Here is a 12,714-nt window from a genome sequence, read left to right on the forward strand (position 1 = left end):
CCTCCTCCTGAGGCAGCAGGGGAAATACCATCCTGAATCATGGAGCCTCTTCCACCACCACGTCCACTCCAGGAAGCTCGCAAATCCTTAAACACCAGTTTAGAGGCAGCATGGACACCGTCGCCGTGCGACGTATGAAGATGACCTATCATGCCACATACTGCACACCAGTCCGGTAGCCTCTCATATTTGACCCTGAAGATCTGCCTTTTTCCCTTCCTCACAATCGGCTAGCTGAGTTCTAGACGCTCCCTTGTTCTAATTTCATGAGCCACTGAAATTTCTCTTGATTGCAACCGTGACACACCAATCAAAATCGAGAACTCGGCACGTTCGGTTGCTTAAACCGACGGAGCATGTCACTGTCTAATTGATCAGACCTGACAGGGCGGGCCCGCGATGCCAAGCACGGCACGGGAAGAACAGCGGCTGCACCAGACCCGAGGCCAGCACGTGGGCGACGCACGCCGCGACGCACCGAGGCGGACGGAGGCCACAACGGCGGTCCGTCCCGGACCAAGAGAGAGACACACGGAACGCGACACGTACTGTACTACGTCAGCCGACCAAAGCTCGCCCGTGCTGCGGCCCTGAGACTCCGCGAGCGTGCAAGAGACGGTGGAGCACCCGAGGCAACCGGCGGCGTTTCCTCGCCCGGCCGCTCTCCGCCCCTCGGCGTCGCCGGTGCAAATGCCTGCGCCGCGACCGCAGCAGCGGGTTCTGCTCGTCGCGGCTGCCTGGAGCCTCGGCCTGCTCTGCCTCGCCGCCGCGGAAGGTGGAGGCGGCTCCTGCGAGCTCTCGGTCGAGCGCGGTGGCGCGCTCTATAACTTCAGCCTCGCGGCGCCGACGCCGGCCCACCGCCACGGCGTCCTCAGCGAGGATGGGTAACTTACTAACCAACCAACTGCGCGCTGCCCGTTGGCACCGCTTAATCGATAAATTGGCCACTCCTTCGCTTCGATCGGCATATGGATATGCTAGTTTGGGAGCGAGTCTGCGAGTCGCGTCATGAGATCAAACCAACCTGAACGAATTGATAGGAGATGCGTGCGATACGCTCAGGGTCCTCGTGCTTAGTGGACACGCGCTTCTCATGTTTGACGAAATGCTCGCGTGATGTTTTTTTTTTACTTGTTATCGCTGACTCAATTGTGAAGTGATGATTTCGTCTCTTGAAAAGTGGAGTACTGTAGTACTCCCTCCGTCCGGAAATACTTGTCATCAAAATGAACAAAAGGGGATGTATGTAGATGTATTTTAGTTCTAAATACATTCTTTTATATTCATTTTGATGACAAGTATTTTCGGACGGAGGGAGTATTACTACAGTGCTAGTTGCCACTTTCCCTGCCATCGGCGGGGATCGGGGTTCAGTTATTTTGTTGTTCTGGGGACCTCTTGGTTTTCACATGATGGACCGATTAGTACGTACTCCTATATACTCCCTCTGTTCCGAATTACTTGTCTTGAATTTGTCTAGATACGGATGTATCTAAACTTATTTTAGTGCTAGATACCTCCGTATCTAGACAAATCTAAGACAAGTAATTCGGAACGGAGGAAGTAGTAAGTACTCCATGTAACCTGCCTTGGTAGGGGAGCAAGATGTCTCAGGCTCTCAGCAAGTTGTTGCATTGGTGCTCTTCTTGGCTTACTTCTTGAATGTTGAAACCATGATTGAATATTCTTTACGCGATTGGCAAAGGACTTGGTATTTCGGAGCATGCAGCTTACAGTCGCCTGTATGTTTACCGTCACGTTTTCTGATCGCTATCTAAGTTCCACTCTGTCTCATAACGATGAGCATCTTGTGTTTCAGGTTTTACAAAGTGGCCATGAACGATTCAGTCATCTGGTTCCAGGTTTGTTTCGCTAGGACACTCCTTTTGTGTGATTGTTTTTGCATATGTAGTTGCTACATTTAAGATATCTACACTACAACCACAACTAGGTGTGGATAAAAACTGCAATGTGGATTGTTTGAAATCTCTGCGTATAATATAGCCTAGAGGTTTTCATGTACTGCCTCACCATTTTGTTATTGTTTGCAGCTCTGCGATCAGATGATATTCAACTTTGACCCACCTGTCTGTCTTCACTGTGAGGTACTCTACTGATTTATCATCCCATAATTTAATTGGAAACCTTCCTTTTATCGGTTAGCTTGTCTGTTTATGCTGGCTAGTGCATCTGTTTATTGTTCTTTCATCTGGTCTTATGTTGTGTTTACCTCAGCGGGTCGGCCTTTCTTGAGTATCTCACTTATATTTTACAAATACAAGAAATACTTCCTTAGAGTATAGCCTCCGTTTCCATTCTCATGGCAAATCACATGTACTAGTGCAGAAATGATCAGGTCATCCTGAAATTTGTAATCATCCTATCATAATGTTACTTTTTTGTTTTTCAAACTGGGTTTTCTTATTTTGTACTACAAAAAAAGAAACAGAAACAAGGTGTTAGATCAGTAGCAGTGGTAGGAGTAGCGATAATGGTTTCAATCGCAAGTACGTCACCAAAGAAAACCTACTGTGACAGTCTTGAGAACTAGTAACATCAGTGTGCTGATCTGTATACATAACAGAGACAACCAAAAACCATTATATTTGTATCAAGCAGAAGCCTAACTGCATCATAGTATATTTTGCTAATGTTGGATTTGTCTATACCTGCATCTCGATGACAGATTTCTTTTGCTTCGTTTTTCCGCCTTAACTATTTCTTTACCAAATTAGGACTGTGGTGGTCCATTGAGGTGTGGCACCCAATGCAGCGCACTTGCTTCAAATAACATTGGAGGTAGGTTTGTTCTCCTGATTGGATATATTTTCGCCAGCCTTTTCTTCTTGTACCTTACAAAGTGCATCAAGAATGGCACTGGTGGAGTGGTCGGTCAATTAAGTACTTTCCAGTATGCGTTTTCTGGTGATAATAAGCTTCCTTTAAAACTCCTTCAGTTGCAATCATTATTAAGTAGTTCCCACTTCCCACTGCATTTTCTAATGATGTTAATTATTTTTGTTTAAAATTAAATTGCAGCATTTTCTTTCTGGCTACTGGTATTAGTGACTTAGTGCTTGGAGTCTACATTTTTCTTTCTGCAGGGTATGATGTTTGTACAACCATTGGAAGGGCATCTGGATCCCATATATCTCTAATAGGTAAGAATCATGTATACATCGTACCCAAATATCCTTGCTATGTGAAGCTTACCTAGTTGTTTGTTTTTGCTGAGGGAAAAGCAGATGAAGGTAATCCACAAAAGGGTGTCATTGTCAAGATGTTTTCATCAAAGTGTTCTATTTCTGTTTTCATCTTTTGTGATTCAGCTGTAGCCCAAGTGAGTACATTTTTTAAGTTAAACTTTCTTTTGTTCTTTCCTCCGTCACTGTTGCATTCTTATTTTGTGCTGCTTTCTCCCCCCTTCTCTTTTGCAGCTACCGGATACATTCACCCAATCTGGAAGTTGTGATTACGTGAGTGCGCTATTTTTCCGTCGCAATACTTATGATATAGCATATTTCCTTTCTTTTTTCTTTTTGTTGGGAATACAGCAGATTTCTTGCAAGGCATTAATAAAATTTTACCTCACAGGTTACGGTACTTAGACACCCTTCTGGGTGTGCAAGATCAGTGTCTGATGCTGGAAATGGCTGGGGATGGTTAGGCACTTCGTTCATAACGTATGTTATGTTGAGTTGCATTTAGTTACTAAACTTCACATAGTTGCCAGACCATTGATCAACAATCCTCATGATCGCCCACTGCCAGCAAAGTTTCTCACTGCATATTGAGGTCTGGCTTGACTAATATTTAACTGCTTTGCAGAATTTTGTGCCTTCTTGGAGGATACATTCTGATTGGTGCAATCTATAGATATTATTTCCTCGGCATTCGTTCTGTAGAGGTAAAGCTAGTCTTGCACAGAGTCGTTGGTCTTAGTTTTATGCAATAAATACCACATCCATGTCATGCTAAACTCTGCTCAGTTGTTGTCATGTAGTTTAAACTCTGAACCTTTTGAGGGTACTTTCGGTCTCTCAGCTTCGTTGACAGGTTCAGCAAATTTTCTGTCCAAATTTGTGAAGCTCTGCTTGTCTTGGAGAAAGAAAATTGAGTCGGAACCACTCCCAGAGTCGAGATACCAAAATATATCTAAAATTGTACCTGAGCCAAATGTCGAGACTTGAGAGACCAAAATAATTTCAAATGGGTAATGCAAACTCAGGTTGGGAGACCAAAAGTTTAGGTCGTTTCTTTTAGGGAGTAGCTTAATTTCAGATATTCGAAATATACTTTGCAGTACTGAAAATATGGTTTCGTATGGTAATCTCAGTTTCAATCATTTTAGCTTTTGGTGGAGGAAAAAATACAGTACAATGTTCCTTGATATTTCAAATAACTAAAATTCGAAGAAACATATTCACAGAATCACGCTTCTTTCTATCACTGTCAAGAAACCACACAACTGTATACAGGGACGATGCAACTTTGTAATGGGCATTTCAAGTTATGATGCTGACGGGTGGTCACACCTGTCACTTCCATTGACATCCTTAGACGAAAAAATAAGTGTAGTTTTGTGAAACTACTTACAAGTGTAATTTCGAATGGTTTTTCCAGAAAAATGAAATTTTAAAAGCTAGTCCTGCTGTTAGGAGTAATACATTTCCCTTATTTTTCTGGATCTCTGAAGAATTACATAAGAAATAGTTACGACAGTAAAATAAACTAAGAAAGTTGATGTCATAAAAAGATGTATAAAGAGACTGCATCAAATCCATATCAAAAGATAACTGACTCATAGTGTGTCCTGTGAAATTACACCATAGCATCAAAAGATAGCTTTGCGATGATATGTGAACTGTTTCTCTGTGTGAACCATAAAAATTTACAGATTGTTGTCATGTATTGCAATTTATTAACCATTTTAATGCTCTTAAACCACATTTCTGTCTTACTTGATGTATTCTAGGCCATTCCGAACCTGGAATTTTGGATCAGTTTGCCATGGAGAATTAAGGTAAGGTCAAATAAATGTCTATTCTAATAGAACATGCTGATGTTGTGTGTGTGATTCTTTTGATCTGTACTGCTGTTTATCTCGAGACAAACCAGAATTAATGATACACAGTTTAGATCATTTCAAGGTGAGGATAATATGCAGTTACTGATGCATGGAAACAAGTTTCATTGCTAACAAATACTCCGTATCTGACATACGTCCGCATTATTTTAAATTGTTTAATTATCTGTCATTCCCAGTATAAGCCACGATCTTGTTCTCTGAAAGGGGAAATGGTGTTTGTACAGTTTACATAATCTCCCCCATTGAAAAGCTTCAGAGTTATTACTGTGATAGGATGTTTTTTTTAATGGTCACTGTGATAGGATTTTTTTTAATGGTCACTGTGATAGGATGCTAGCATCAAATGTAACGTTATGGTATGTTATCTGTCCAGAGCATGTTTGTTCGTCCAAGAAGAAACTCAAGAAGTCAGAGCAGAGATACTAGAGGTCCATACACCACTGTAAACCACTGAGAAGTAGAAAAATTCAATACCAGTATTGACAGTCATACAGTGGACAAGCATATGTGGATTGGGGTGAAAGCAAAACCTTTGATCTCTGCCCATATGCCAGGTACCATCAATGAATCATGTATCTTTGTACTTGCATATTAGTGGTGGAGTATCTGAATGAGCTACTAATGGAGATAAGACCCGGTGATCATAATTAAGCCTAGTAGGTCCTTACACTACCTGCAGCGCTCTCTTTTTCTCTTCCATTTTCGGGCAGGGGGGGTGGGGGACTTTCATATATGTACAATAGTTGATGCTCGGCTATTTATTCACATGGAAATATGGAATATTCAGAATTGGTTCAATTCCAAGTGATTATGACCATAATATGACTATACTGGCCTTCCTCTCATTCAGTTTTTGAAGCCCTTGAATTTAGGATTCTTTCTTCAAAATTGGTATTAACTTCAAATTGTTCTTCCTGCTATAAATTTAGCAGCGAATTCTGTAATTGGGAACTGAAATTTGGATGTGATTACTATAAAAGTTCTATATGTTACCATGCAAGTAATACCCAGATCAAATGTGATCAGCTATATATCCTGATTTTTTTCAACGCTGTACATCCTTATGAAACTGTGTGAAGTCGGCTAGCGTGTAACAACAGTTGTGATTGATGTTGTCTGATCACACAGGTCAAAGAATGAAGTTGATCCTATGATCTGCATCATACGATGGTCCTGTGTAAAGGAACTTGTAGAATTCTGATGCATCACAGTTAGTTTGTGAGTACTGTAGACAACATGATGCTTGTGCTCTGCTTATTTACTTCTATTATAATGTGGTGTGACGTTATTATGAGTAGAGGAACCTATTATCATAGGGAAGCATGGTAATTTTGCTTCCTTGCCATTCCATCAGGCCAGAAAGTGGTGCAGCTATTTTGTTTTCATGAGCCGGCTCAAGAGGGAATCATTTTACTGGCCGTGTTTCAGAGCTGGAGCTTTCATTTTCTTTTGTACAGATAAAGATGCTTGTTTATACTCTACTAGTGGGATCTTTATGCATTTGTCATTTTCAGAATATGAACCTGCCACAGGATAGTTTCTGAGCTGCAGTAGCGTAATCGTGCTACGTGCTGTTCCTGGGCTCTGGTGCAGATGACCAGTGGTTTGGCTACAATTTAACAGATTCCCCTTTTACGGATTCATGAAATTTCCATGGTCACTTGGCCTTCTCTTGTCTGTTCTGTGCTGCATTTGTCCTTGGCAAATCAAATTCTGCGGACTCGAGTCCTTTGTGGGTATTGGAGGCTTCATTTTCGAAAGGATGGATGTAATGCAATCTGCGATGTTGTTGATCTGAATTTATGTATTGCCACTGCTGCCACAAAGATATTGATATGTGTTGATGTTTGGATCATCAAACCTAGAAGCGTTCGATGACAAATAGTTAGTTTGTGCTGCCGAATATTCTGTTCATGATGCTGTAGACTGGACGAATTATGAGGATGGCAAAAGAGTCACGGACTCGAACTGGGAAGTACGAGTGTATGCTTCTTGTGTTCTGTAGGTATAGGAGCTGACATTTTCTTCTTCTCTCTGCCGTTTTCTTTTTCATCTGCTCTTGTTTGGGGAGAATGACTATTGCGTGAACTACCGACAACTGTATCTTCTCTTTCGACCCAGCAAATAACAGAGGTGGATCTGGGTTGTGTGTACGATCGTATCATAAAAATATATATGAAAAAGTTGCTACCCTGGCCACCGCGTCACTCTGATTTGTGTTTTCTATAAGATCAAACGATCCCGGAGCAACGGATTTTATATGGCCCCTGCATAATTTACTCCGCCCTTCTCAAGTCCGATCCATTAACAAAATTTGAGCCACCTGGCACATAGACAAGCTCATTTTGTGCTCTTTGACCTGCAGATCCTCATGCTGGACTTGTCTTCCTAGGCCCAAACTCTTTTCCTTCCAATAAAATCCGAACTTTTTAATCTGGAGCTCGGACAGTTACATCACAGATTCAGTATCCTGTTGACAGCCGGACAATTCAACCTCCACTAGTGAACATCGATCACCCAGGTCAAATCGGGGGTATAAACCATCACGTAACGTGTACAATTCCAATTAGATCAGAGATTGATCTCTAGAATATCCCCTTTTGGACATAAAAGGCAACTCTCCTTGCTCCTAGACCGCATAATTAACCAGGGAATTAAGGAAGTTCATTGACGACGCCACAAGAAAGAAAGGAGGCAAAAAAGACAGAATTTGCCTCTTGGAAACCTGAAAGGAAGAGAATTTACATTGCACGAGCAGAGAAAGAGAGAAACTTGGGGAAGAAACCGCGACAGGAGGCGAGAGAGGAGAGGAGAGGAGGCCGAAGAGGATGCCTGGAGATGGACTTGACCACCGGGGCTCCTCCCCCTCCCCTCCGCCTAAATGGCGACATCTCCTCCAAATCTCGCCTCCTCCCCTTCATTATTCCTCCACCCTCGCCCCCTCCCCCTCCCCCGCCCCGTTCCCGCTCAAAACCCTAACCCTAGCGGCGCCCCTCGCCATGGCCGCCGACTACCGCACCCCCGACAGGCTCCTCCCCCCCGCCGCCGCCGCCGCAGCGGAGGAGCCGGCCCAGGACCCGCCCAAGCCGGCCATCGCCGTCGCGGGGCCGGCCGCCGCCGCGACCCACGACGGCCTGCGCTTCTGGCAGTACATGCTCGCCGGCTCCGTCGCCGGCGTCGTTGAGCACACGGCCATGTTCCCGGTCGACACCCTCAAGACGCACATGCAGGCCGCCTCGCCGCCCTGCCGCCCCACCCTCTCGCTGGGGGCCGCGCTGCGGGCCGCCGTCGCCGGGGAGGGCGGCGCGCTCGCGCTCTACCGCGGCCTCCCCGCCATGGCCCTCGGCGCCGGCCCCGCCCACGCCGTCTACTTCTCCGTCTACGAGTTCGCCAAGTCGCGCCTTTCGGACCGGTTCGGCCCCAACAACCCCGCGGCGCACGCCTCCTCGGGGGTGCTCGCCACCATCGCCAGCGACGCCGTCTTCACCCCCATGGACACCGTCAAGCAGCGGCTGCAGCTCACGAGCAGCCCCTACACCGGCGTCGCGCACTGCGTCCGCACCGTGTTCCGCGATGAGGGCCTCAGGGCGTTCTTCGTGTCGTACCGGACCACGGTGCTTATGAACGCGCCCTACACCGCCGTCCACTTCTCCACCTACGAGGCGGCCAAGCGTGTGCTCGGAGACATGGCAGCTGACGAGGAGTCGCTTGCCGTGCACGCCACTGCGGGTGCTGCCGCCGGTGCTCTAGCAGCCGCGTTGACCACACCACTCGACGTTGTCAAGACGCAGCTGCAGTGCCAGGTGAGGATCTTACACGTTTGCTTTTGCCGTCACCTTTAATGACATATAGTAGATATCATTGGAGCTGGTCTGAGTTGATTTGTGCGGCTTGCTCAGCAAATGGAGAGATTTTATGCCTGTGCTGGTGTTTCTGTTCACCTCCAAGATTCTTGGAATGACTTTTTACAGTTAATTTTTCTATTTTCCGGTGGCCCTTTGATCTGTTAGTGACTTATTGGTGATCGCTGTCCTTATAGGGTGCTCTGTACCATTAATGTTGAAGAGCTAATGATACAAGGAGCATCTTTTCGGTCGCGATAATGCTAAACTTGGGCCTCTTCTAAAGCTGCAGTCTTTTCACCTATGGAACATTAACTGTGTCGTGGCGCTTTCTGCTAGGAAAAATCAAAACAAATTAGTATAGACTCAAGGTGTGAGTTTTATGCCACCTTACCCTATTTGAAATGACATCGACAACAGCTGACCTTACAAGGTTTTGATGGAAATGTTGATGAGAAGTTACAAATGGTTGGTGAATCACATTAATAATATTGTAGTTGTAATAACTTGGAACGTAATTGCTAATAACATATCAATATCCTCAGCTTCTCACTATCATTTATAGTAGCATTCTCTTTGACATGACACACCGATTGTCTTATGCATACTTATGTGTCTTGTAGATCCGTTGTCATTATCGATCCATCACTGGTAGTTCAGCTCATTGAACTTTAATGAGCTGGTCTGAGTTGATTTGTTGCGGCTTACTCAGCAAATGGGGAAATTTTATGCCTTTTCTGGTGTTTCTGTTCACCTCCATGATTCTTGGAATGACTTTTTACAGTTAACTTCTCTATTTTCCAGTTGCACTTTGATCTGTTCCTAAATTTTCTATTCTGTCCTTATAGGGTGCTCTGTAGCATTAATGTTGAAGAGCTAGTGATGTAAGGAGCATCTTTTCAGTCGCGATAAGTGCTAACTGACCAGTTAGATATAGATATGCTGAACTTGGGCCTCTTCTGAAGCCGCAGTCTTTTTTCACCTATGAAACATTAATTGTGTCGTGGCGCTTTCTGCTAGGAAAAATCAGAACAAATTACTAGAAGATTCAAGGTGTAAGTTTTAGGCCACCGTAACCTGGTTGAAATGACATCAACAGACAGCTGACCTTACAAGATTTTGATGGAAATGTTGATGAGGAGTTACAAATGGTTGGTTGTCACATTAATGATACTGTAGTTGTAACTTGGAAAATTTGTGCTAATGTCATCTCAGTATCCTCAGCTCCTCACTATCATTTGTAGTACTCCCTCTGATCTGAATTAATTGACGTAGCCTCTATACAATGTAAGCGGGATCGGCGGGAATACTTAGTTTGACATGACACCGCGATATTCTTGTGCGTACTTATGTAGCTTGTAGAGTCATTATCGATCCATCACTGGTAGTTCAGCTTATTGAACTTCTACCTTTATTAATTTTATATGATGGGGCACGACTATCCCTAGTTCAGTTAATTGAAAAATATGTTATTCTTATGTGTTACTCCCTCTGTTCCTAAATATAAGTATTTTTAGAGATTTCAATAAGGACTACATACGGATGTATATAGACATATTTTAGAGTGTAGATTCACTCATTTTGCTCCGTATGTAGTCCGCATTGGAATCTCTAAAAAGACTTGTATTTAGGAACGGAGGGAGTACATACACACATAGAGATTGTGTTAGCAATCTCTTGGTCTTTAGGCAGAAGGGCTTGTATGTTTCCTTTCTATGCATCCATTTATGTGCCCCTTTGGTACTAAATAAATGTGAACCTCGGTGTACTACATGGACTCCGTCAGCCCACACACAACAGAGAGGAACACACACAAATACTCCCTCCGTCTCATAATATAAGACGTGTTTTGACACTGTCATAGTGTCAAAACACGTCTTATATTATGGGACAGAGGGAGTACATGATAAGGGAAGATGCAAGTTATGGCCACCTTGAAATATTCCCTAAAACCTATAGAGTAATTGGCTACCATGAAAACTTATAGAGTAGGTCATTTGGTACAACCGTACAATATAACATGGATTAAAGATCAAGTTTCATATACTTAACTAAATTTGCCAGTTATATTACTAGTGTTGTTTTCTGTAGCTAACTAAATAGGGCTGTCAAACCCTTCTTATGTGTGGTCTAGTCAGCAGTTGCTTTATATCATCGTTCCATGCATGTTATCATCTTTCTATTTTCCTAGCACATTTTCAACTTTGGATAACTTCCTCATTTTTGTGTTTACATGAATGTCATCCACCTGTTTTTACTTCCAAGGTAATAACAGTGTTCTCTTTTTGTCTGTGGTCAGGGTGTATGCGGCTGTGAACGCTTTGCTAGTAGCTCTATAGGAGATGTGTTCAGAACGATTATAAAGCGCGACGGATACGTTGGGCTCATGAGGGGATGGAAGCCGAGAATGCTGTTCCACGCACCAGCAGCTGCCATCTGCTGGTCCACATACGAAGCCTCGAAGTCGTTCTTTGAAAGATTTAATGAGAAAAGGAGAAAATAGTTGGAGCATTTCTTGGAAGTGATTGTGTTTTTCTGGAAGCCAAGTGCTTCCTTGCTGTGGCGTGTCCTCGGCTGATGAAAGAGGCAGTGCCTAGATACAGTTGTGTGCAGCAGAGGATCCATTTGGAATGATGCACCGTGCATCGAAATTTGTCCAACGATGATCTGTCTGTACGTTGTATTTCTTTTCTTTTTGGCTGAGTTATATGTATCATTTTTCCAGCCTGTGGTCGGGATAGCAAATGCCAGAATAATTTTGCCCTAGTTTTTCAGGATCATTGAGCATACTGTATGGCCTTTGTGTCAGATTCTTGATAAAGTGAAATGAGATTTTGGTTCTGTTACAATTTCCCGCTTCTTTTGTTCTCGTCACCATATGTTGTGAAGAACCCTGATGTGTGCCTGAATATATTGTCCAGTAAGCTAACGCTGGGTGTAAAGGTCAGAACGAGATGCATATACTTGTTGAGCGATTCTGCCATCCAAGCACCAGTGGTCTAGTGGTAGAATAGTACCCTGCCACGGTACAGACCCGGGTTCGATTCCCGGCTGGTGCAATTTTTTTTTCCTTTCGATCATTCTCTTGTGGACGGCGATGCCCAAATCAGAACACCTTCTTCACCAAACTCCCGTTTGGCTTGGCTTTGGTTTGTGTTTTCCAGTCCATTTTTCTGTTTTTACGTCATGTGGTCGTTGCATTTTCTGTTTATTTGTTCACATAGTCATCACTGTGATCAGGTCCCCAGGAAACAGAAGTCAACCTGGACCAGGTCCCCAGGAAACAGAAGTCAACCTGGACCAGGTCCCCAGGTTGAATTGGCACTCTTAACTTCGATCCCGGTCTATTCCAAACCCTCTAAACACGACGCCCGCTCATGTCGCACCCCCGCTCGCCCGCGACTTCCCCATTGCACCGCGTTGACCTCGCCGTGCGCCTCCCCGGCGGTGACCCCCGGCGCGACCTCCCCGGCGGGTTCGATTCCCGGCTGGTGCAATTTTTTTTTCCTTTCGATCATTCTCTTGTGGACGGCGATGCCCAAATCAGAACACCTTCTTCACCAAACTCCCGTTTGGCTTGGCTTTGGTTTGTGTTTTCCAGTCCATTTTTCTGTTTTTACGTCATGTGGTCGTTGCATTTTCTGTTTATTTGTTCACATAGTCATCACTGTGATCAGGTCCCCAGGAAACAGAAGTCAACCTGGACCAGGTCCCCAGGAAACAGAAGTCAACCTGGACCAGGTCCCCAGGTTGAATTGGCACTCTTAACTTCGATCCCGGTCT

At 44.2% G+C, this 12,714-nt stretch overlaps 2 protein-coding genes and 1 non-coding gene across 4 annotated transcripts; all 3 read left to right on the top strand.

Annotated features, from left to right (window-relative positions):
* Positions 1-499: 499 nt before the first annotated feature.
* Positions 500-5,956, top strand: LOC119285430. 2 transcript variants are annotated; one of them, XM_037564701.1, is made up of 11 exons: positions 500-884; positions 1,820-1,862; positions 2,052-2,105; positions 2,736-2,799; positions 3,105-3,161; positions 3,243-3,340; positions 3,438-3,476; positions 3,595-3,683; positions 3,829-3,907; positions 4,976-5,023; positions 5,463-5,956. In XM_037564701.1, exons 1-11 carry the CDS (start codon positions 691-693, stop codon positions 5,541-5,543), a joined length of 846 nt encoding a protein of 281 aa, XP_037420598.1. In that variant the 5' UTR covers positions 500-690; the 3' UTR covers positions 5,544-5,956. The 2 variants fall into 2 exon arrangements, with proteins under 2 accessions (XP_037420598.1, XP_037420599.1); XM_037564702.1 differs by having other exon boundaries at positions 3,246-3,340.
* A 1,804-nt stretch (positions 5,957-7,760) lies between these two features.
* LOC119285431 (mitoferrin-like) lies at positions 7,761-11,780 on the top strand. The gene is made up of 2 exons (XM_037564703.1): positions 7,761-8,892; positions 11,231-11,780. Exons 1-2 carry the CDS (start codon positions 7,918-7,920, stop codon positions 11,432-11,434), a joined length of 1,179 nt encoding a protein of 392 aa, XP_037420600.1. The 5' UTR covers positions 7,761-7,917; the 3' UTR covers positions 11,435-11,780.
* A 139-nt stretch (positions 11,781-11,919) lies between these two features.
* On the top strand, positions 11,920-11,990 carry TRNAG-GCC. Its single transcript has one exon. It is a non-coding gene; the product is annotated as a tRNA-Gly (tRNA).
* The last annotated feature ends 724 nt before the right edge of the window (positions 11,991-12,714 follow it).

The sequence above is a fragment of the Triticum dicoccoides genome, chromosome 4A, assembly GCF_002162155.2.
Source record: "Triticum dicoccoides isolate Atlit2015 ecotype Zavitan chromosome 4A, WEW_v2.0, whole genome shotgun sequence".
Classification (NCBI taxonomy): Eukaryota; Viridiplantae; Streptophyta; class Magnoliopsida; order Poales; family Poaceae; genus Triticum; species Triticum dicoccoides.